Source organism: Drosophila virilis, chromosome X (genome assembly GCF_030788295.1).
Source record: "Drosophila virilis strain 15010-1051.87 chromosome X, Dvir_AGI_RSII-ME, whole genome shotgun sequence".
In the NCBI taxonomy this organism is placed as follows: Eukaryota; Metazoa; Arthropoda; class Insecta; order Diptera; family Drosophilidae; genus Drosophila; species Drosophila virilis.
The window spans coordinates 17695768-17719319 of record NC_091543.1 but is presented as its reverse complement, the minus strand read 5'-3'; the positions used below and the strand labels follow the sequence as shown (position 1 = coordinate 17719319).

At 44.7% G+C, this 23552-nt stretch overlaps 4 protein-coding genes across 6 annotated transcripts; 2 read left to right on the top strand and 2 right to left on the bottom strand.

Moving 5' to 3' along the window:
- The first annotated feature begins 406 nt into the window (after positions 1–406).
- hang (hangover) lies at positions 407–18431 on the top strand. Of its 3 annotated transcripts, XM_070208532.1 has the most exons (8): positions 407–1088; positions 7867–8175; positions 9201–9347; positions 10171–11884; positions 12340–13391; positions 13460–14101; positions 14374–16309; positions 16420–16588. In XM_070208532.1, the coding sequence occupies exons 1-8, from the start codon at positions 843–845 to the stop codon at positions 16440–16442; spliced, it is 6069 nt and encodes a 2022-aa protein (XP_070064633.1). In that variant the 5' UTR covers positions 407–842; the 3' UTR covers positions 16443–16588. The 3 variants fall into 3 exon arrangements, with proteins under 3 accessions (XP_070064633.1, XP_070064632.1, XP_070064631.1); XM_070208531.1 differs by having other exon boundaries at positions 10171–11872; positions 14374–18431; XM_070208530.1 differs by having other exon boundaries at positions 14374–18431.
- Positions 411–2330, bottom strand: LOC138911131 (uncharacterized). The gene is made up of 2 exons (XM_070208545.1): positions 2252–2330; positions 411–2144 (listed from the first exon to the last, which is right to left on the bottom strand). The coding sequence occupies exons 1-2, from the start codon at positions 2302–2304 to the stop codon at positions 1454–1456; spliced, it is 744 nt and encodes a 247-aa protein (XP_070064646.1). The 5' UTR covers positions 2305–2330; the 3' UTR covers positions 411–1453.
- A 766-nt stretch (positions 18432–19197) lies between the features above and the next one.
- On the top strand, positions 19198–21351 carry eIF2Bbeta (eukaryotic translation initiation factor 2B subunit beta). Its single transcript, XM_002060095.4, has 5 exons — positions 19198–19359; positions 19423–19509; positions 19563–20019; positions 20726–21111; positions 21174–21351. Exons 1-5 carry the CDS (start codon positions 19304–19306, stop codon positions 21244–21246), a joined length of 1059 nt encoding a protein of 352 aa, XP_002060131.1. The 5' UTR covers positions 19198–19303; the 3' UTR covers positions 21247–21351.
- LOC6636652 (uncharacterized) lies at positions 21262–22507 on the bottom strand. The gene is made up of 2 exons (XM_002060094.4): positions 21942–22507; positions 21262–21883 (listed from the first exon to the last, which is right to left on the bottom strand). The coding sequence occupies exons 1-2, from the start codon at positions 22326–22328 to the stop codon at positions 21356–21358; spliced, it is 915 nt and encodes a 304-aa protein (XP_002060130.1). The 5' UTR covers positions 22329–22507; the 3' UTR covers positions 21262–21355.
- Between the last annotated feature and the right edge of the window lie 1045 nt (positions 22508–23552).

Here is a 23552-nt window from a genome sequence, read left to right as displayed (position 1 = left end):
ATCTGTTTAAATCAATAAAAACAAAAAACAAATTGAACGCAATTAAGAAAATGAGAATATGTCAATAAATCAAGCAAAACAAAAAAAAAAGCGATAAATCTGAAACAGCTGTTTATATTCGATAATTGACAATATCATTCCTGCTTTGGAGTAATGTACTTGGTATCGAATTAATGAGTGAGAATCGGTGCCAAAACTAAACGTTAATATTCCAATTTTTATTATGTGAAATTATAGTTTCGCAAAAAAGAAGTCTTTTGCCGAAAGCAAAATAAAAGCAAAGCAGTCGATTTGTATTATCGAACTTTTCTATCGATGTTAGTTAACAGGCACTGTTGTCCATTAACATGGAGTTAACACTAGTCATCGATAGTAATGTTAGTGTCATCGATTGCTCTGGACAATTATCATTTGTTGTTGTTTCGTCGCAGAGTTCGGACGTGTAGTTTTCCGAGGTGCACATTGGAAGTCGTTCGGCTCGTTGCGTTAATTTCATTTTTTTTTCTGTGTAATTTTGTTTTGCATACTAAACGCAAACAGACACACGACCACGACGGAGTCGTTTTGACTAACCGATACCGATACCCAATGTCCGTGCCCAGGCATCAGCAGATGTGAAATGTGACGGCACGACGAAAAAGTGTCCGCAATCGCGCAGCCGAGGCGACAAAAACCATTTTGCAAAAGAAGAAAAAAAGAAAAAAGAAATAGAAAAAAGTGAGAGGAATCGGCAGCGACGCTCACGCGTTGCGCCCCCATTCAAAATAAAAGTGAAAACGTGCAAAATACACAATCCAAAAAAGAAAGAACAGCAGCTATAGAGTATTCATTTTAATCCAAAAATGTGCGACGCTGTCGCAACTACAATCACAACCACAACAACAGCAGCAGCAGGACCAGGAACAGGAGCAGGCACGGGAACGGTTAGTGCTGCTGCCGATACAGCGACAGCAATGGAGGAGCGTACGCGACAAAGCTGCTGTCGCCTATGCATAGCGCCCGCCAGCGAATGCATTTCGATCATTAACAGTTATGCGGCCGATAAGGAGCCACTGGCCACTAAAATACACAACTGCGTAAATATCAAGGTGAGTAAACCAAATGTCCGCAGACGGTGAATAGAGTTGCCAGCGGCATACGTAATACACTCAGCCACATCCACATCCACATTGACAACGACAACGACAACGACATCAATTCGATTTCGACCTGCTGCTGCCGCCGCCGTCGCCGCCTGGCTCCTCAAACCGAAACCGTTATACACACTGCTAGCTCCCATTCCCCTGTGCGGGTCGGAGCCGGGACAGATGGCTGGCAGCAGCCACACCCGACATTGCTGCTGCTGCTGCTGATGATGATGATGATGATGGGTCATCCACTCCTGCTCTTGCTGAGCGGGGCGCTTCCTGTCTGTGCGTGTAATCGATAACACCTCTAACGTCGACAACTCTATCTAGCTTTGCTTGGCTGACCAAAATATATATATATATATATATAAGAAAGTGAGGTTAAATACGAAACCAAAAGTAAAATATGCCTCATCAGAAGCGAGCTGCTGCTGGCCCCATTTGATTGTGCAAGCGCTGGCGATGACGACGACGACGAGACCGATACCGATACCGAGACCGAGCCAAACGTTGTTTCGCTCGTTGCCAGCTGCAGCATTCTCTTCTACCCAATACAATCCCCGACCCACCGCTCCGCCTTTTCCCTGACCCTGCCTCAGTGGCACTTGCCCGTGAGCAACATCATCATCATTGGAAATGGAAACGGAATCGAGCATTCGTTTGTGCTTGCTTGTCCATGCCGTGTGCTCCGGCTCGGTGCCGTCTGCCTCTGGCTTTGCTTGAAGTGCCAAGTCACGATGCCCGACGACGACGACGCGACGGCCATCGCCGTTTATTGGTATTGGTGTAACGTTGTCGTTGTGGTTGTCGCTGGCGATGCCTGTGGCTCGCTGGCTGCTGCTGCCGTCGCTGCTGCTGCTGCTGCTTGCTTGCTTGGCTGGTTTGTCGCTCGCTGCTCGATTGCCGACGTTAACGTCGTTGTCGTCATCGTCATCATCGGCATTTCGTGTGCTACGTTGGCATGAAAGTGAGCAGAAACCATGGGCAGCTGGCGTGCCTGGGATTCGATTGCCATTCCTATTCCCGTGCAGGCAGCGGGATTGAGGTTAGAATTGGCCGGCAAGAAACGGCAAGAGGCTACAATTAATAATAACAACAAACTATGCTCATTGTTTATTATTTACACATTTTTGTTGCTGCTGTTGCTGCTGCTGCTGCTGCTTCTTCTTCTTTCCATGCCACCGTTTGCCGCTATTCACAGAAACTAGAGATGAGTCAAGTGCGTGCGTGCAAACGTGAAGCGAAAAGCTAACTTATCGAAAGTTAAATTAGTACGCTGTTTACTTGAGATGCATGTGCATTCGATTGTTTTGATAATTGCAATAAATGCAATAGTAAATAATTATAGTCAAAGTATAGTATAATGTTATAATTTTCACAAAGCCGATATTTCGTGCTATAACAACAATCTCTTCTTGTGCACATCACTAAGCACGACACGAAAAACACCACAAAACGTAGAGAGCAATGAGCGGCAGCGGCGCCCGAACGGCCATTCAACGGCAACGGCAACAAAATTTTCGAGGCCGTCACCATCGACGAGATTGAGAGCGTGCCAGAGAGGGCAGGCGGAGACGTTCGTGCGTTTGGCTGTGTGTGCGTGTGTGTGTGTGTGGAGCTTGGGTCGCGCTTGGTTCGTTTCATATCGGTTGTGGCTGCCGCTGCGACTATGTCTGCTGCTGCTGCTGCTGTGCCTGCCCAGCGTCAGAGCAATTACGTATAATTTTTGTGCTCGCCTCGCTTCCATGGAATTCGCCGCCATTGTACATGAACGCTGGCGATTCTGGCGGCTTCGCTTGGCAGAGCTGCTGCTGGCTGCTGACCAGTTCCAGTCACCAGTCGCTGTCGCAGTTGCAGTCGCAATACCAAGCCCATGCCCAGAGTCAACTCCAAGTCTCGATTAATATCAGCATCTGACCAAGCCCAGCGTCCAGTCTATTTCCGTTTGCTCTCAGCTTGCCCGCCCCCTTGCCATGTTGATGCCTCTCTATCTCTCTCCCTATGGGCTCTCTCATGCTTGCGCGCGCGCTCTGGTCGTGTCCTTCACTGGCTTCCATTTGTGACTCCTCGCTGGGGCCCATGATATCCGGTGCAGGCACCTCTGGGGCAAAGCGGCAGCCGCACAAAAGCGAATACGCAAAACGAAACGACAAAAGAAAAAAAAGTAAAAACCGAAATAAATAAAAATGAAGAGGAGTAAAGTAAAAAGAAGTACAGCAAATGAAACTGCCTTCTGGATTTGTGTGCTTCGCTAGCTACGCTTATTTGCCTGGTGCTCTCGGCTCGGTTATTGATTCTTTCATTTGGCAGGCACAGCTGAGCCAGCAGGCAGCCAGGCAGCCAGACGACGGCCAACCAAGCTAGGCAGGCAGTTAGTCAGGCAGGCAGGCAGGCAGGCAAACCCAGAGTCGCCCTCGTCATCCACTTTTCGTTCAACACAAAATGGTTGCCTGCTGCTCGAGTTCGAAACTCAGCACAGCTCGGCGCGACGCGACGCAACGACTCTCTGGACTGCGCCCCCGGCAACGACATCATCATCTACGTCGGCGTCGTCGTCGTCGTCGTCGGCACGTTGCTGCTGCGTGTGCTTGGTGCTTGGTGCTTGGCGCTGGCACTGGGTTGCTCTTTGGTTTCGCTTTGGCTCGATTTCATGGTGAATACACCAGCAACCAGCAACCAGCAGCAGCAGCAGCTCAACCAATACACACACACACACACACACACACACACACACACACACACGTGTGTGTATGTACGAGCATTTCCACACAAGCGACCATTTGGTTGGCGTCATCGCTGTGCGGTTCGCTTGTTATCTGGAGGCGGACCACATGCACACACACACACCAACACCAACACACACATACGCACAAAGCACAGAGTAGAACATCAGCCGAGGGCAGGGCAGAACAAACGTCGTATATACGAGTGGTTGTGTATGTTTTTTGTTGTTGCTCGCTCTGTTCAAGCAGATTAACCTGGGCATGGAAGTTGCAGTTGTTGCCAGTTGCCAGTTGCCTGCGTTCCGCATCGAATTTCGGATACACATCATCATCATCATCGTCAGTGCCCAAGTTAAGTTCAGGTGAAAAAGCCAAACTTTCTCTGATCAGAAGCGCTTTTTTGTGGGCTGTGGAGTGTGGGAGGGGGGAGAGATAGAGATGACACTGATTAAGTAAACCTCATTTTACCCCCTTTGGCTTTGCATTTATCCGTTACAAAAACCGTATTGTCAATGTTTTGCATAGAATCGATAACTAAATAATTTATCGATGCTAGATGTTGGTAAGAAATGCACTTGCCTGACGTTTGCAGTCGCGTCGTTGTCTGCGTAATTCAATACGACAACAACAAACGGTAAAGATCAACAGCACACGGCTTGCTAATGCTTAGGGTTAGTTTTGTTGGAGAGAGGACACACATACACACAGCTGACGACGAATAAGGACACAAAGGCAAATACGGCAATGAAGAAAAATAAAAACGATAACAAGCAAGCAGAACCGAAAACTTGTTCAGCTTCGAGATCATGCGGCGTTGCGGCAACGCCAGGACAGGCTGTTCCCGAGCGACGCCTTAATTCTGGCCAGCATCTTCTCTGCTTCGTGCCCTCATGGCGGCGCAGCGGCGCTGATGATGATTGTTGCACCTGGTGGCCAACAAAATGCAGCAGCTGGCAACTGTGCCAACTGTGGCAGCTGCTTCTGCATCTTGTTTGTATTGATGGATGAAAGATTTCCTTTTCAACTTCAACTTTCTAAAACGCCTGCCTGATGGCCCAAACAATTTGTGCCCTTTTCCCCTGTTATGAATGCTGTCTGTTCACGCAAAATGAAAATGCTTGCAAATTTATCAAAACAAAATTCCTTCTGTTTGATTATTCGCTTTGCTTCAAGTTTGCAATATTATATAAGCTCTCCAAAATAGTATGCTTGTGTACAAATTTAGGTTTTTATTTTTATTTTTACAACAACTGAGAATTTCTGCATAGCAGAATGCCTTATTTCGCAATTGCCCAAACATCTGTTCGATGCTGCGATTTAATACTAAAAAGAAATACATTAAATACTAGATGAGTTATGTAATTGACAATAACGAAACTTGGTGGCAACTTTCTTTTGTCAGTGGTCAGCAGAGACAAAAACAACATAATTTGTTTGTATTTAATTGCAATGCACATTTACTTACCCCAAACAGCAACAGCAAGAATACTAATAATGCCTATTAAAGTCAACCAACCCTCACCCTCTCTTTGCTGGCCCCTTAAGCCAAAGGCTTTTGATGGTGTTCCTCCTTCGATGCTGCTTGAGAAAGAGATGTGCCCAACACGATGTTGTTGTGCGGGTGCGGGTGCGGGTGCGGGTGCCTTGACTGGCTGAGTATGGGGTATAAGGTGAATGAACAACATATTATCGAAACCCTTCAAAGCCAAAGTGAGGCGGGGAGATAGGCAGGACGGGCATTGCAGGACTCAAGTGTGTACATAATACATTTATATAAGCGTACATACATGCATGTACATAGATGCATATGTATGTACATGCATGTACACTCAATCCCACCCACACACGAAAATGCCAGGTTGGGGGTTTAAGATGCGCATCATACATATGTAGGAGTACCGTTTGTTTTTGCGAATAACAAAAACACAAATGAAGCTGCAAAAATAAGCAGTTACTCTTGCGTAGATAAATTTGTGTGTATATAATGTGTATATGCACACATGCACATATGTGCATAATACGCACACACACACACACATTACACATATATCGCAAATGCTTTTGAATATTGCAAGCTGTCAAGTGCATATGCCGGCTCAAGAACAGCAACAACCTACGATTATTTGCGCTTCTGTTTTGGTTTTTGCGTTCGTGCTTTATTTATTCAAATTTGACAATAACACTGGCTGCCATATTGGACACTTGATATCGATACTACTTTTGACGAACGTTTGTGGATGGTGTAACTTACGATATTTTTGCAATGATTAAATGTTATAAAAACTTACAATTATATACATATGTATGTATTATTAATTCAGTTATTAACATACCATGATATGAGAATGGTTCAGAGTCTTGAATGCAATAATGATGAACATTTTTATTGTTTATTGTTTTAAACACATTTGATTATGGACTATCGAACTCATTAAATATAAGAATGTTATTTGGGAAATTCTTGTTGAATTGTTTGCAAATTACGGTTAAGTCTGCTTTCACATAGCCCAAGCGGTTTGTGTTTATCTATGATCGATGAAATACCTATAGGTTTTTGTATTGGGCTGTAAAACCACACAAGGGCTTAAATACATATGCATATGTATGCGTATGTGCACTTATTTACATATGTATTATGTCGCTACACACTTTTAATTGAAAAGCCCAAATGGTCCCATGCCACATACAATTAAAAGCAAATTATGCACGAACACAAAGCCGCAGATATAGCCAAAAGAGCAACAACAATTCTATGTTCATATACCTAATACGCATCCGTCAACTTGCACATAGGCAAAAGCATAATCAAGTACATGCACACAGCGCTATTTACATGGGCTATACATACGTGTATGTATGTATGTGTGTAGATACCTATACATGGGCACACGAAACGCTGTCAGGCGAAAGGACATGGGACAAGTACATACATATATGAATTGGAATGTTGTGTGTGAGTGTAAGTGTTGTTTGCTGCAATACTCTGTTTTGCATATAATTATAAGCAGGTCATTGACATTAATAGACTAGTTAACGGAATAGGTTTGCTGCTGTCTCAACAAACGCCTGGAATGCCTTTGCTATAATCGAAGAAACCCCATGCTGCCGCTGGGCGGACAGGAAAAAGGTGTGAGCGATGACTCCTGGCTGCATCCCCAATAATGCATCGTCAAGTACATAAAGAACAACAGACTCAACTATGTGTTTTTATGCTGGCTTAAAGCTCACGGTCGTTGCACGAAATTACTTTTACCAACAGCACACATACATACATAATTCAGATAGAACACGCGACTAAACATAATTTACGACAAATACATGTATATGCACATAATTAACCTTATCAAAACTTTCATGTGGTCACACTGGCATCGGTTAAATAATTAGGCTCCTAACATCTGACACTAAAAATGACAGCGAAAGCCGTAGCTAAAAGGAATGCATTTATTTTTATATTCATTAGCTGCAGTCGCACAATTGCGAAATTATTAATTTGACAAAATGAAATTGACCTTTATTGAGACAAGGATAAGAAATTCTTAATTAATTGATATCATTTAAATTTGGATGCAGGTCTAAACTGTCAAGCTCAGTTTTTGAAAAACCTTGACTGCGGCATTCAGTTAACCCATGTGAAAATATATGAAATTGACGTTAATGCATATTTAAATTAATATACTGAATCTACATGTGGACACACTGACTGTGAATCAATTAAATGATAGGTTTCCATTGATTGATCGATAAACGATTAGTTTTAGTTAAATTGCATCAATAACTGAAGGTGTGTGTACACTGAAAGTATGGAAGGTGTCCGTTCAAAAGAAATCACATTCAGCTATTCTCTTCTTGTATAATTATAAATGAATGTATTATATTAAATTGTAATAAAAGAATGACAAATGTACGCTCAGTCCGTTTAATATACATCTCTTGAACATGTTAGTGATATAGACAATGCAATTTATATTATATATATATATATATATATTAATGTATACATGTGTGTCTTTCAGATCACGCCGTTGGATCGTCTATCGCTGCATATTTGCCATGCCTGCATCAGCTATTTGAACTCTTGGCAGAGCTTTAAGAATCGCTGCCTCAGCTCACAGTCCAAGCAGCGGCAATGGCTGGACACCGATAAAAGCAAGCAGCAGACACTTTTAGGATATTTGGATTTGAACAAAACGGAGAATGGCAGCTCAATTGAACAGCAGCACGAGACGAACATCGATTCGGCGACAGTTGCAGCTGAAAAGGCGTCCGCCAACATATTGGATGGCATACCCTCGCTGAAGAAACGCAAATCGTTAACAGTCTATGTGAGTCCAAAGCAACAGCTACAACAACAACAACAACAACAACAGCATCAGCAGCAACAACAACAACAACAGCAGCAGCAGCAGCAGCAACAACAACAGAATGTTGCAAGAACAACGAGCGCGGCGGCGGAGTCACAGCAAACACTGCAGACCCTTTTATTGCAGGTGCCCTCAACAACATTGTCAACGGCGTCAACTCAGCAGCAACAGCATCAGCAGCAGCATCAGCATCAGCAACAACAGCGCAAACATCAACAGCAGCAGCAACGTGGCAGGCAGCAACATTACCATCAGCAACAACAACAGCAGCAACAACAACTTCAGCAACATCAGCAGCAGCAGCGACTAAGCCGAATACGTCAACCACGACGCCAGCAACAGGCGGCAACGTCTGCTCAGCGTTTGACCAAGTTTAAGCCTAAATTGTATTTACCATTGGATATATCGGTGCCACCACTTCCACCGTTGTTGCCGCCACCGTTGCCGCCCATGTTGTCAACTATTGCTGCTGGTGCTGATTTGGCGCCGTTGCCAATGCCGTTGTCGCTGCCACTTGATTTCAGTCAGAGTCAGTGTCAGAATCCGAACGCGAATCAGAGTCACAAACATAGCAGTGCATTGCAGCCACCGCCACCACCGCCGCCGCCGCCGCCGCCTCCGCCACCGCTGCCGCTGGCTCCAGTTGCAGCAGTGACCAGCAACGCCTCTGGCTCTGCCACTGCCACTGCCACTGCCACTGCCTCTGCCGCAGTCACGACTCCATTGCTAATGCCGGTTACGCTGCAGAGCGCTGCCCAGCAGCTGCGCTTTTTCAGGCGCTATTCCTATAATGTAATTGTATCGTGCATTCGCAAGCGTCCACAAGTCACATACACCACCATGCCACCCAACCAACCCCTACTCACCAGATGCATTAGCCGGTGCATATTTTCTGTTGTTCAAATTGAATTTAATATTAAAAAAAGAAAAAAAAAAAAAAATGCCCCAATATTGCATGTTGAACTTATCGACTGTTTCGTTTACAGCCGCTGCCTGCCGTGCCTATCAAGGATGAGCCCATTGACGACACGGATGATGACTTCCAAATGAAGTGCATAGACGAATCCGATGATATGATGGATCCAACAATGTTCCTAGAGCGCTCCGAGCATGAGGGTGATGTGCCACTAATGGTAAGCAACAAAGCACCATCCGACTACGATGCACAAATTTTAATTGGAGAAGAAATTAACCATAAGGCTGTCAAGCTTCTTCCAAACAATCAAAAATTCCCTAATTAAGGGGCATCCGCTAACGTAGTAAAATACTAAAATACTACTAAAAAATACTTTTTAAGTATTGACAATTAAGTAACAACTTGTTACTAACAAGAATGAAATGTGCAGTAAAAGCAAGAAGTCGCATTCGATGAGTATCTAATTAATATAAGCTTTTATCAAGCCTAAGAAGCGTCAAGCCTTTAGATAAGAACTAAGGTATCCTTTAACTTGGGTGCCAGCTAAATGGGAATTATGCAAATAAAACAAATCAAATATGTCAAGAATGCTTCAAGATAAAGGTCTGCTAACCTTGTTCCGAATATTCTGAAACGCGCTTAAGGCATTGTTCTAGTACTTGAATGTGAGTACTATTTTATTATTTAAAATTCAGTAACTTCAATTTCTATTTTGAAGCGAAAAGAAGAATTGGTAAACGATGAATATCTATTAAAATCAAAAATTAAGACAGGATTACCAAGATTTCTCAAAACTTAATGAGTCCCGCTTATTGGGCTGCTAACTGGTTTTTGTAAATGGGTTCTTTTTGAACTTTAACCTTCGACTGTGAAGAGCAGAAATAAATAGAAAAGCATGTAAGAATGTAGAAATGTAAATCGAATCGAGAAGACAAGTGCTTCAATTGGTTGTTACCTGAAAAGTGGACCTATAAATAACTAAATATATATGTATGTCAGTTGGATAATCTGCATTTTCCCCATCTCTCTTTGCATAACAGACCTCCGACTATGATTACACGGCGCAGCATGGCGTGACGGCGGTTGCGGCGGCGGCATCGCTGCCCGCCAGCGCGGTTGCAAATGTGGCAGCCGCTGGCGACTCCAAGGTGGCCAGCTGTCGTGCCTGCAGTCTGCAGTTCTCGACGCGCGCGAATGCGCGACGCCACGAGCGCAATCTCCATCCAAATCTGTTCCAATTGTCGACAGACTCGCCAAATAATACGCCCATCACAAAACCGACGCCGGCATTGGCAGCCGCGCTGGAGATACAGCGTGCAGCTGCCGCGGCAGCGGCCACCGCGGAGGCAACAAAAGCTGCCGCTGGTGGCAACATATCAGCGCAAAAGTATCGCCAGGTGGTCATGAACACGTTCATCAAGTGCGAGAACGGCGGCTTCGACTACGACAATCCGGAACAGTATCAGCAGCTGCTGACCCGCGACAAGGTTGAGTTCATTCAGGAGAACAACGAGTTTCTGGAGCAGTACCAGACGATGACCTGCCGCTGCTGCAACAAATACTTTAACACATACAAGAACTTTATGGCGCACGTACGCAAAAAGTATCCGCTGCTGCCGCGCAATTTATGCTTCAACTGCCTCAAGATGAACGACTCCAAGGCACTGTTCATATCGCATCTGAAGAAACGCAATTGCATCAATTTGTATCGCGTTCTCAACGCTCTCCGCGTCAAGCAGCCAAACTTCTCGCATGCCACCGCATCCGGAGCGGCTGTCTCAACCGATATGAGTGGTGTTCAAGGTGCTGCTGCTGCAGGGGCAACAGCACACGAAACATCAATGGAACGGCCAGAGAAGCTACGCGCCAAGGAGCTGCTGGTGAACAAACTATATGAGTGCAAGCTCTGCCCAAAGGGATTTCGCACCAAGCACGAATTCCGCACCCACGTGTACGACAAGCATGCGGATGTGCAGCGCAAGGATAACAATTCGATACAGTGCAGCTTCTGTGGATTGGACTTTGCCGATCCGGTAGATCGTCGCCGTCACTACAACAACATGGACTGCATTGTGCGGCTACGATGCATGACCTGCGATGCCAAGCTAGAGACGCATCAGCGCTTCCTCGATCATGTCTATCAGGATCATTTGGGCGGCGTCAGTAGCGACAATGCGTCCACCGCGAATAGCGGCATGGATCATTCGCCAGGCAAGCGTAGCCTGCTGGGCGCTCTGGGCATTGGTGTCAGTCAGTCATCCAATGATGAGTCGCGCAGCAGCAGCCACAACAACAACAATGCCGTGGAAACGCCGCTAACCTCAACACCGAAACCAGCTGCAGCTGGATCGGGAACTGCAGCTGCGGCGACCAGTGGCGGCTCCACATCTGGCAATCGCGATGCTCCCAAATCGCAGTATTTTTCCCGCATGCCGCAGGTGTGCCCCATCTGTGGCCAACAGTACAACAACTATAACAACGTGCTGCGCCACATGGAGTCAAAGCATCCCAATAAACTGCCCGAGACGTACAAATGTGTACGCTGCGGCCTTGGCTATCCGCGAATCTCATATCTGCGCGAGCACATGATTAATGTGCATGGCGTGGACAAGAATCGGCATTCCGGAGGCTTTGAGTATATTGTGAATGCCGATGCTGTTAAATTGGCGGATGGCAGCACGCCCAATGTCTACACCGGACGCTATGATTATGTGATGAAGGATCTGATGTCAATAACAAATGGTGGGACACTCGGTAATTTTTTGTTTGGCCCCCATCAAAATCCATCGCCCAAGTGTGAAGTCCTGTGCCAGTGTCCTAGTCACCCACCCCAAACATGCTTTTCATACAGTCGATATCTAAATAATAGAATAACTATAGCTACACAAATTAGTTGAACGTATTAGAAAAGAAAGTTAAATGCATTCCGATGAGACTATATTGGTGTCTATTGTTAAGCAGATCTAGTTTCATTCATTTTTTTTACAATCGCCTTTCTATGCGATTTTCATGAACTCAAGTTAAGAGTATGTTAACATTCCGCTAGCAGTAGTTCGGTTAACCTTACGAAAATTCTGAGCAATATGAAATTGAAAGCATATTTAATCATTCTATTCAGGTATTGACTGCATTATGAAGGTCTTTAGGCAAGCGTGAATACTCAAATTCTAATATTTTATGTTCTCTACCGCCTTCGCTCGTTTTAACAGATGATGAGGAGGAAGAAAGCGGCAGCGTTGCCAAAAAGATGCGACTCGATGACAGCAGCAACAACAGCAGCATCAACATGAGCATCGCCAATCAGCAAAAGGAATGCCTCATCTGCAATGCGGTGTTCAGCAACAACATTGGGCTATCTAATCACATGCGCTCGCATTATACCGCCTCCACGACAACGAGTGCAGCGCTGGCGGCGGCCAATCGCATGACGCCAAAGTCGCTGACAATTACCGCAACGCCGCCGCTGGAAACGGCTGCCGCATCGTCCACAAGTATTGCGGTCTCGACGGCGGCGGCGGCGGCGGGGGCGGCAACAACAGCAACAACGCCCGCCACAAGCACAGCTGCAGCAGCTGCGAGTGCAACTACAACAACAAGTACAACAGCTGCCGCTGCCGCCGCCGCCGCGTCTGGCAATTTGCCGCCAGCGATGGCACATCAAACGCCACAGGAGCAGGCAGTATTCCGACGTAGCCTGGATCAGGCAGCCGATCGTCGCTTTCGGCGTATGCGCTGTCGCATCTGCCAGCGCAGATTTAGCTCGAAAAAATCGTACCGCTACCACATGCTGACCGACCATCAGGTGCAGAACGTGCAGTTCATCAAGTGCAAGCTGTGCAATGCGGAGTTCGCCTACGAGAAGGGCCTCAAGGTGCATCTCTTCAAGGTGCACGGACGGGCCATTAAGGATGAAATGATTGTGAAGCAGTTTGAGTGCGATATCTGCTCCATTGTCTACAGCTCTGAGCTGGAGCTGCATCAGCACAAGCGCAGCGTGCACAAGTCCCAGCTGGGGGCCGCCAGTGATGCAGCCAAGTCTAAATCGTCAGCTGCTTCCTCAACTGCTGCTGACCTTGCTGACACGTCCGGCACGGCTGTGCCAGCCCTGCCTCTCTATTGGTACCAGTGCAAGTACTGTCCATCCAATTTTAACACTAACAAAAAACTGGCCATACACATCAACTCGCACGACGAGTTCGACTCGAATGATTACTCGTGCAAGGACTGCGGCAATGTCTACAGTGGCCGTAAAAGCCTTTGGGTGAGTCTCTCTATCTATAAATATATATATATATATAGATACACATTATATAAGTATTTATTTTACAGGTGCATCGCTATAAGAAGCATCCGCAGGTGCCAGATCCCGCTGAATGTACGCTGTGCCGCAAGATGTTCTTTGACCGCCAGATGCTGGAGAATCACACGCCCACCTGCAATCGAAAGCCCATCACTGCCACCGGCGCCCATCAGCAGGATTCGCAGCAGCAGCAACAACAACAACAGCAGCAGCAGCAGCTGCAACTGCAGCAGCAGCGCGGCATATTCAAGCACAAAACGGGCGACGATGACGAGGAGGAGGATGACGATCAGCTGATGGTGCTGGACGATGGTGTCTGCGTCGGCAGTAGCAGCAACGGTGGCAATGCTGCAACAGCATCAGCGTCAAGCAATGCCAATAGCAGCACATTGAAAATACGCATACCGGAGGTGGCGTGCACCATTTGCGGTGCCCGGTTCACCGATCAGGAGATGTTCAGCAAGCATATACAGAAACATGAACAGGATCTGTATGTGGATAATCCATTGGCGGCCATGTTCGATGATGGACCAGCGGACGCTGGCCAATTTCAGGTGGAGCGCCAGAACGAGAACGGGGAATATGCGTGCGATCTGTGCGCCAAGACGTTCCCCCAGGTGATAGCGCTCAAGGTGCATCGCAAGTGGCATTTCAGAGGTGATAGCAAGCAGGTGAGCTTTTTGGGCTTGTGCAGCGAGGTGAATCTCTATTGTGTGAATGGATCCCAAACCTTGCGGATCCATTCGTGAGCGTGCTAATTAATTGCGTTTGTTGTTTGTTGCCTCCGCACCAGTCGCAAAAAAAAACAAAACAAAACAATATAAAATAGACAAAAAACAAACAGATTTTAAACAAGTATTTAAATTGAAAGCGCCAACGCTTTGTGTGGTGCAGTTTTGATTGGTTTTCACTAATTTCTTATATTTATATAAATTATATTTAGAATCCCATCATCGACGGCGAAGCGACAACGCTGAACAACAGCAACAACAACAACAACAACAACAACAACAACAACAATTCAGTGAGCTCCTCATCGATGCTCCATCTGCGCGAACTGCATGCTGTTGGCCTGATGCCCAATCAACAGCACCAGAAACAACAGCAACAACAACAACAACTCCAGCAGCAGCAGCAACAACAACAACAACAACAACATCAGCAAAGGAAGTCGCTGAAACGGAAACGTGAACTTAAATGCGAATATTGCGCATCCACATTCATTAGCAACAACAACCTGCGTCGCCACATGTACGAGCTGCACAAGCACGAGGTCAGCAATCTGCCGGAGCCGCCAGTGATTGAAGTGGATGAGCCTTTAACTTGTCGCCGTTGCGGCGATCTACGGTTTGATACCAAAGAGCTGTGGATCGAGCATAAATTGGCCGATGCCAAAGTTGTGCGTCCATTCTGTCCATTCCAATGGGGCTGTGATCTGTGCGGCGAGTACTTGTCGCGCAAGGAGAAGCTCATCAATCACATTAACAATCATCTCAAAGAGGATGTAATTGTACCTGTGGCGGTGGCCACCAAGTCAGCGTCAACAGTTCCCAGCAAGAATTCAACAACAAAATCTGAGGCAACTTCAGCAGCGGCAGCAGCAACAGCAGCATCAGCAGCGGCAGCAACAGGAGCCACAAAGGGCATAATAAGACCGGGAGCAGTAAGATTGCTTAAAAACAAACAATTGGATGAGCTGCAGGAGCAGCTAGACATGAAGGTGGCGAAGCTGTCCAAACAGCAGCAAAATGTTCATGTGGCGCATGATGATGGGGCGGAGGCGGGACAGGAGCAGGAGCAGGGGCAACCGGCGGCGGATGATAGTGATATGGATGATGATAGCGATAGTGGCGAGGATGATGAGGATAGCACAAGCGCTGATGATGACGACGACGACGACGATGACGACGACGACGACGATGATGATGATGATGATGATGATGACGACGATGAGGGCGATGTGGACGATGACGATGACGAAGATATTGTGGAACAGCAGCTGCTGCAACAACAACAACAACAACAGCAACAACAACAACAGTCTCTCAATAGCAACAACAAGAAGAAGAACAACAACAATAACAACAACAACAACAGCGTAGTTGCAAATGACGATGACGATGATCTCATTGAGGAGGTAATCGAGGATGATGGCATTGTCGAGGAGCTAGAAGATGATGAGGACGATGACGATGACGAGGACGAGGCTGAGGCCGATGGCGTTGTTGATGATGACGACGATGGTAACACAACGGATGAGCATATGGCGCTGCCTTCCAATGCCACCAAACAGCAGCCGAGGCGCCTCAACTTTGACTACGCGCGCACAGACAGCTCCAAGCTGAACGGCAATAGCAATGGCAAACAGACGCCGCAGCATCAGCAAAAGTCAAAGGGTCAGCAGGCGGTGCTGGTCGTGCACAGCTCAGAGGATGAGGATGAGGCTGATGTCGATGGGAATGGTGATGAGGATGTGGATGATGTGGATGATGATGAGGAGGAGGAGGATGAGGGCGTGGGTGAAGCAATGACCATTGATGATATTATTGAAGAAGATGATGGGGAGGATGATGACGATGTGGTTGGTGTCGATGGTGGTGTTGTTGAGGATGATGATGATGATGTTGACGAAGATATGGACGAGGATGACGTTGAAGACGACGACGACGACGATGATGACGTCGACGACGACGACGGCGAAAATTATGATAATGGTGGTGCTGGTGCTAGTCGTCGCACTGGCGCCGCCACTGGCAATGGCAGTGGTAGCGGCAGCGGCAGTCGCATCGGCGCGTCTGATGGCGTGGCTGCTGATGCCGATGGTGGTACATCATCATCTGAGAGCGAGTCAACAACAACAACAACATCGCATTCAATTGGTGAGCGGCGTAAAAAAACAGTAGTTAAATCAGCGGCACATGGCGCTGCCGCTGATCAGTCTAATTCCAGCTATACGTGTGATCTATGTCAACTTTGTTTCGATTCTCAGGAGTTACTGCAGTCACATATTAAAAGCCATTTTCTGAATGGGCCGTCGGCGGGCAGCAGCAGCGCCAGCGGCGGCAGTAGCAACAGAAGCGCCAGCCTCGGCGGCGGCACAGGCAGCGGCAGCAGAAGCAACAATAATAATAACATCGACAGCAGCAACAGCAGCAGCGCCAGCGCCAGCGGCAGCGGCAGCGGTAACAACAAAACCAAAACCAAAAAGTCCGGCTTGGATGCAATCAAAAGTGGCAGTGCTGCAACAACGTCGACAGCAACAATAACAACAACAACAACAACAACAGCAGCAAAAGTTGCAGCTGAAGCAGCTGCAACAACAGCAGCAGCGGACGCTGCAACCAGCTTGAACTGAGCTTGAAAAAAAATGTACAAAAGCAAAAGCAAAAACAAAACCACACCGCACACATCCGCAACGCATTCCATTGCCAAATACACACACACACACTCACATCCTCACATCCTCACATTGGCGCACTCGCACACACACACACACTTGCACACGCTCACGCATATGTATAAAAAAAATAGAGAGAACTGGGTGTGTATGTGTGTGTGTGTGTGCAATACAATTTTTTTTCTTGCTGTGCTAATTGCAGTGTTGGTAAACTTCTACCGCATATTGACTGCAAAATACAGATGCACACACACAAACACACACAAGCAGACATATTAAGCTTACATATTTGATATAACATGAATACATATATCCGTACATACATACATATATATATATATAAATATATATAATATAATTTTTTTTTTACATGTTAAATTAGTTGGTATCACAGACAACAGACAGGCGCGGAAGTGTCTCCAGTTTTGAGTTTTAGTTAATTAAGCGATATATATATATATATATATATATTAATATATATATATATACGTACATACGTATATACAATGAATACAAATATTTAAGAGGTTAATGAAAAATTAGAATTGTCAAGCGAAAAATTACGACGATGACGACGCACCAAAGCAAACCACAAACTGTAGAAGGCAAAAAAACGCAAAAACTAAAAAACAAAAAATAGTTAAACAAAAGCTAAATTACGTTTTAGTTGTTAACGTACTTTAATTTTATTATATTTTATTTGTATTGCTTTTTTTTTTTGTGCTGATTTTAGTTTCTGGTTTAAAAAACCACCCTGCAGTTTTATTTTTTCTCTCTTTTTTTTTTATGATAAGTGTATATATTTTTTTAATATTTTAGTGCGTTGCTCTAATTTTGAAATTATCTCAAGGCAATTCCAAGTTTACAAATTAATTTAAAGTCCGTTCGGACAGCAAATCGTTAACTCTTTCGACTCGCATAGTTTAAGTTACAAAACATAGGCCTACACAAATGAAAGCATATTTAATTTCACACACACACGCACACGCACACACACGAAAGCCCTCGCCTACGAGCACCCATACCATGCCCACCAGAGACGCATTGGGAATATTATAATTTTTTAATATTTATTTAAAATGTATTTTCAATATAATTTTGTTTAATTTGTTTCAACAAAAACAAAAACCAGTTCAGCAGAAAATGAATAATTCATTCAGCACAGATCGGTCGGATATCCATTCAAGTCTGACAAAATTTGAAATAGAAAGTTAACTTTTGCCATACACGACGCAGCATTAGCACTTTGCCCCATTTAAACATTTAGTATGTACTGTGTATATTAATTATTTATATTTAATGATGCATTTCACAAATAATTCGTTTCATGCTTCATTAATCAAGTAAATCATATTCGTATGTATGTGTATACACATTCGTAGATAAATAAAACACAAAGAAAAAAAAGAAGGAAAAAAAATAGTGTATACTGCATATGTTAATTACGCTTACGAATTAATTAATTATTGCGATTGCAAACACTTACCTTTTACTTGTAAAATTATTTGTAAGGTTTATGTATGTAATTGGAAGCTAGTTTAAAACCAGATACAAATAAAAAGAATCGTGAATGAAACAAATGCATCTGCATTTGCCGAATTGAATACCTTGAACATTTTGAATTTCTGTTTCAACGTTGAAAAAAAAAAAAAAAACAAAAAACTAATTATTGCGCGGCAAATTCCGATAACAGCTTTGGCAGCGATTTCTATCCATAAATATATCGATAGCGTTCTAGCTAACACCACTAACCAAACAATGGCGATAGGCCAAACAAACGATAGGCCTAGGGAAAGAACAACATGAGGTGTGTTTACATGTTGTTATTTTTCTAAAAAACCAGCTGATCGATTTGTTTAGAATTAATGCGTAAAGCTTCATTAAACATGTATCTTCAAGTTGGTATACAGTGCATTGAGGGCCATTATCCCTGCAAAGGTGCAAAGGTGATTTTTTACGGTCATTTTGTATGGGGCTAGCAACGAGGTTGCTGCACTGTAGTACAAATATCTTAAAAACGTGCTGATCGATTTTTATAATTTTTTCAAGATTGGTTAGGTGAAACTATAGACTTCAATCGTGTATACGCGGTTTTTGGGGCCATTATCCCTAAACTAAGATATTTAAAGAATGGTGAAAACCTAACTTTTCAACCCCTTTGTTTACCCATATTATAAATTAAAATTCAAAAATAAATGAATATAGATAGTAAATAATTAAATTTTTTGCAATTTCGCATTTAAATTTATTTGGTTTCGTGCTAAAAAGCATAAATAAATGCATTTGAAAGTGACCGATACTTTTCCGATAACAAGTACCAAAATTCGACGCTAACTTGACGCACATAGTACGAGTAGTTTTACAGCTGCTGGCATCGATTGCAACTTGTTTTTGTTGGGCCAACGTTGCCTGTGCTATTTGTTATTAACACCGACCGACTTATTGCTGTTGTTATAAAGAAAAAGACATTGTCAAAATGCGTGAACAGCCCTTAAACGAGGTTACACAACTGATACACGCCGTCAAAATGGGGTAAGACAGGTACAACAACACAACTAACATAATACCTTGACTGACCATCAAATGTATCTGTAGTTTGGTGGAAGGTTCCTACAGCATTACCAACAAGACGCTGGACATCTTCAAGTATATAATTATGAGCAAAACCTGGCAAAATGCAGAGTAAGTCTGGCTTAAGATTATCAGTTATATCAATTATAAGCCACAATTTACAGTGCACTCATGCAAATTGTGCGCGCCCAGTCGCGTATCATGCAGGCGGCACTGCCACAAGAGACTGTCACTTCGAACATGGCACGACGCATACTGAAGCTGACGCGTGAGGAATTCGAGCTGCTCCAGGCAAAAGGTCAGCATTTTGCCGATGACTCGCAGGCTTCGCTGTCGCTACACAAACTGGTCACGCAGACCAGCGAGAATTGTGTCAGCGTGGACTACTCGGTGCCGCAGCAGGGGCTGCGTGAAGCTCTGCTTGATCATTTGCAGGAGGTTGAAACTGAACTGGAAACCAGCTCTGAGAACATAAGTGTCCAGGCCGAGGAGCACATACACTCCTCTGAAATAATACTCACGCTCGGACACTCGCGCAGCGTCGAAAACTTTCTCAAGCGGGCCATCAAGAAGCGACAACTCCTTACAATCATCGTAGCCGAGTGCGCTCCAGCCTGTCGGGTGAGTCAAGCGGCGCACTTTTGGCGGGCCATCAAATTTAAAGCCTGCTCTTACCGGTTGCGGTGCGGGACCGATTACTCCCATACAGTTCATTACGGCTGCAATTTAATATATCAAATCTACTTTTTTAATTCTCATGCAAACCCAATTCAAATTTCGAAACAGAGAAATAATTTGAGTTGACGATTGATTCGAAAAAATAATATTCTTTGCTCTTAACATGCGTTACATTTTCAAATGCAGCTTTGCCAGCTACTTGCTCAGTCTTGTCCCTGCACCAACATATTCAAATAATCTTATTCCGTATGAAGTTTCCTTCTCTGTGGGAAAATTCGATTTACTGCAAGCAGGCATGCGTGTCTACTAGCTAGCTTGACGTTGTCGGCTCGAATCCAGCAGCAATTTTCATATTTGTTTAATTCATTGCAATTATTCACGTAGATGAAAACAATGTAACATTAACGAACCAAACAATGGAAAGGAAAATTATTTATGTTGGCCGTTTTTTTTTTAGATTTTGTTTATAAGGACAGAGTAATATATATTAGTAGGATTTGGGCGGCATTGTTCATTTGCTCCGCGCTTTGCCAGATGAGTTCTTCTTGTATATAATAGTAGGATACCTTGACTAATCCCTCTATGCATATTTAATATCTCGCTGTCTCTCTCTCTCTCTCTCTCTCGTTCTATCTCTGTGTGCTGGCAGGGTCACAATTTAGCTGCCTCCTTGGCCCATGAGAAGAATGTGGAGATTATTGTAATAGCGGATGCGTCCATATTTGCGATGATGTCGCGCGTCAACAAGGTCATCATTGGCACACACAGCGTTCTAGCCAACGGCGGACTGCGAGCCGCATGTGGCGCCTACACAGTTGCCCTGGCTGCCAAGCATTACTCAGTGCCGGTCATTGTGCTGGCGCCCATGTACAAGCTGTCACCTTTGCACTTGTGTGAGCAGGATGCTTTTAATATGGTTGGCTGCGCCGAGGATGTGATTGCATATGACTCTGTGCCGGCGCGCGATGCCAAGGTGTACAGTCCCATGTTTGACTATGTGCCACCCGAACTGGTCACGCTCTTCATATCAAATACGTAGGTGTCCCTAATTGCCAACTTCTCGTTTAGACACTCATCGTGTTCTTGCTTATTCACAGCGGCGGTCATGCTCCCTCCTATGTTTACCGTTTGCTCTCAGAGCTCTATCATCCCGAGGATCTGGAACTTTAAAACGATTTGTTCAACTGATTGTAAATGATATATTTAAACCCACATGGACTGGACAACATTAACAACTACATCAACGAGAAATAAAATGGTAACTGTGCTCAATTAGCTGCTAACGCTGCACGTTCTTAAACAACTCTATGAAATCGGCCAGGCTGTCGGCATAGTAGTCCGGCTGCGCCTCCGGTGGTGCCGCAATCATGTCCTCTTTGGTTAGGCTGCCGGAGAGCACCAGCAGTGATTGAAAGCCACAGGACTTGCCAAACTGTATATCCTGTACCAGCATATCACCCACAAAAATACAACGCTCGGGCGCTTGTATATTGTAAATCTCCTTAAGCATATCACCAAGTATGGGCGATGGCTTGCCAAGAGAGATTGACTCGCGATTCGTATAGCGTTTGACATGCTGCAAGAAGTCATAGAAACCAGGTACATTGAGATTTTCGGCCAGTGGCATAATAACATCAGTGCCACCGGCAATTAGCTGGCAGTTTTCGTTCAGCTGCAGATGACGTATGGCCTTGGCCAGCTCCACATATGACATGTCCAGATGTATATCAAATAGCACAGCGTCCACAGTTCGCTCAATTGCGAGATAATTGACCAGTGAGGCCGACGTCAGATGCTCCTTGATTTGCTGCAGTTATATGTTTTCGTTATAGTTTTAGATTAATACAGGAACTGTTTAGACCCACCAATGACTCATACTCGATGCCGTGCTTACGCAACGTCTCATTGGCTTCCAGCGACATGAGCGAGTAGACGCGTTTGCCGGGCTTGTGCTTATGCAAATAGCGTACAATACTCTTCACCGGATGGACTACATCGTCGTGTTGCACATTGATGGCGCCAATATGATCAAATTTCTCCATATACTGATCGTCGGTGCGGAAACTATTGTTCGACACGAACTTGACGGATTTGCCGGCATTTTTAAGCGCATTTATCGCCTCGCCGGCACCTGGTATCCAGCCAACCAGCAGCCAGACAACGCCATCGCAATCGCTGATTACCATATCAAAGGAGTCAATAAAGCTGCGCTGCTCCTCAACGCTAAGATCAAGTATATGCCGTGGCGCCATGATGTTCACACCCGATGGGAACGAGACTGAGACCGCAACTAACCCGGCAATTTGTCCGTAACTATAGCTGCCTACTTGAGCTACTTGGAGGCGGCAGTCGAAGGCGGTGGTGGATGCTGTTGCGCGCGCACGCCAATTAACAGGCCAACTGAATGCCAAGGCGGCCGTTTAACCTTCAACGTCACATTGAGGCTCCAGCTGTTGCCGCTGCTGCTTTGACTATGGCGGCAGTAATTATGTCTATTTAGAGCTTGATTTAACTGTTTAGCTAAGTACCAACTACCTTGATTGTGACTGATAAGATCTCATGTGCCCAGACCATGCCTTTAAAGGGGCATCTAGGGAGTATTTACATTTCGTGCTTTCAGCCTGAGCACGCAGTGCCTTGCAATGGACACACGCGTACATCTCTTATTGCGTTACATTTTAGTTAAATATTTTGCCATTGCCTTCATAAAGATAACGCGCGCACGCCAGCGTTGCCAGACTCACAAAACAAAACATTTAATAAATCAATGCGTGCTTGAAAGCTGACAAGTGTGGATTCCCAATCAGAATTTGGAATTTTCGGAATGCAGGGTGACCATATCTTAAGCTTTTCAATCAAATTGTAGTTAATTCTTAACAAGTCCAAAAGTCGACTGTGTAATGTGTGCGACGGGATCAATAGGATCAGCAACTGTCCCGATTATTCGTTTGAGCTTACAACGGCAGGAAGTTCAGTTTTGATCTATCATTTCTAATTCAGCTATATTGATCCGATCGGTACGAATCCGGAATATAAATTCTGATCTTTACGTTTAAGATCGATAGCTTGACTCAAGAACTTTTGTAGTTTTTCCAAAACGAATTGTCCGATTTGCATTCAACTTACTTGCAAAGCTTTTCATTAGAACTTAATGAATATGTGCTTTGGGAAATTTCACCCGCCACAGTGAAACATTGGCGGAAAACGAATTTATACATGCCACGGATAACGCCGGGGTATACCCGTTAATACACATACGATACATATATACTCTACCATAATTTCTATTACAGTTTTTACACTTATGATTAAATTCGAACAATACAAACCGTAGTTAATTAAGAGTGAATTTGCTATAGTAAGGAACTAAGGAAAACAGCAGGAAATTATGTAAACAAGGAAATTATCAGGGAATTTTAACGGCGCTGAATTGGAACTGTCTCCAAGTCGGGCACGTCCGATTGGAGAAATATGGT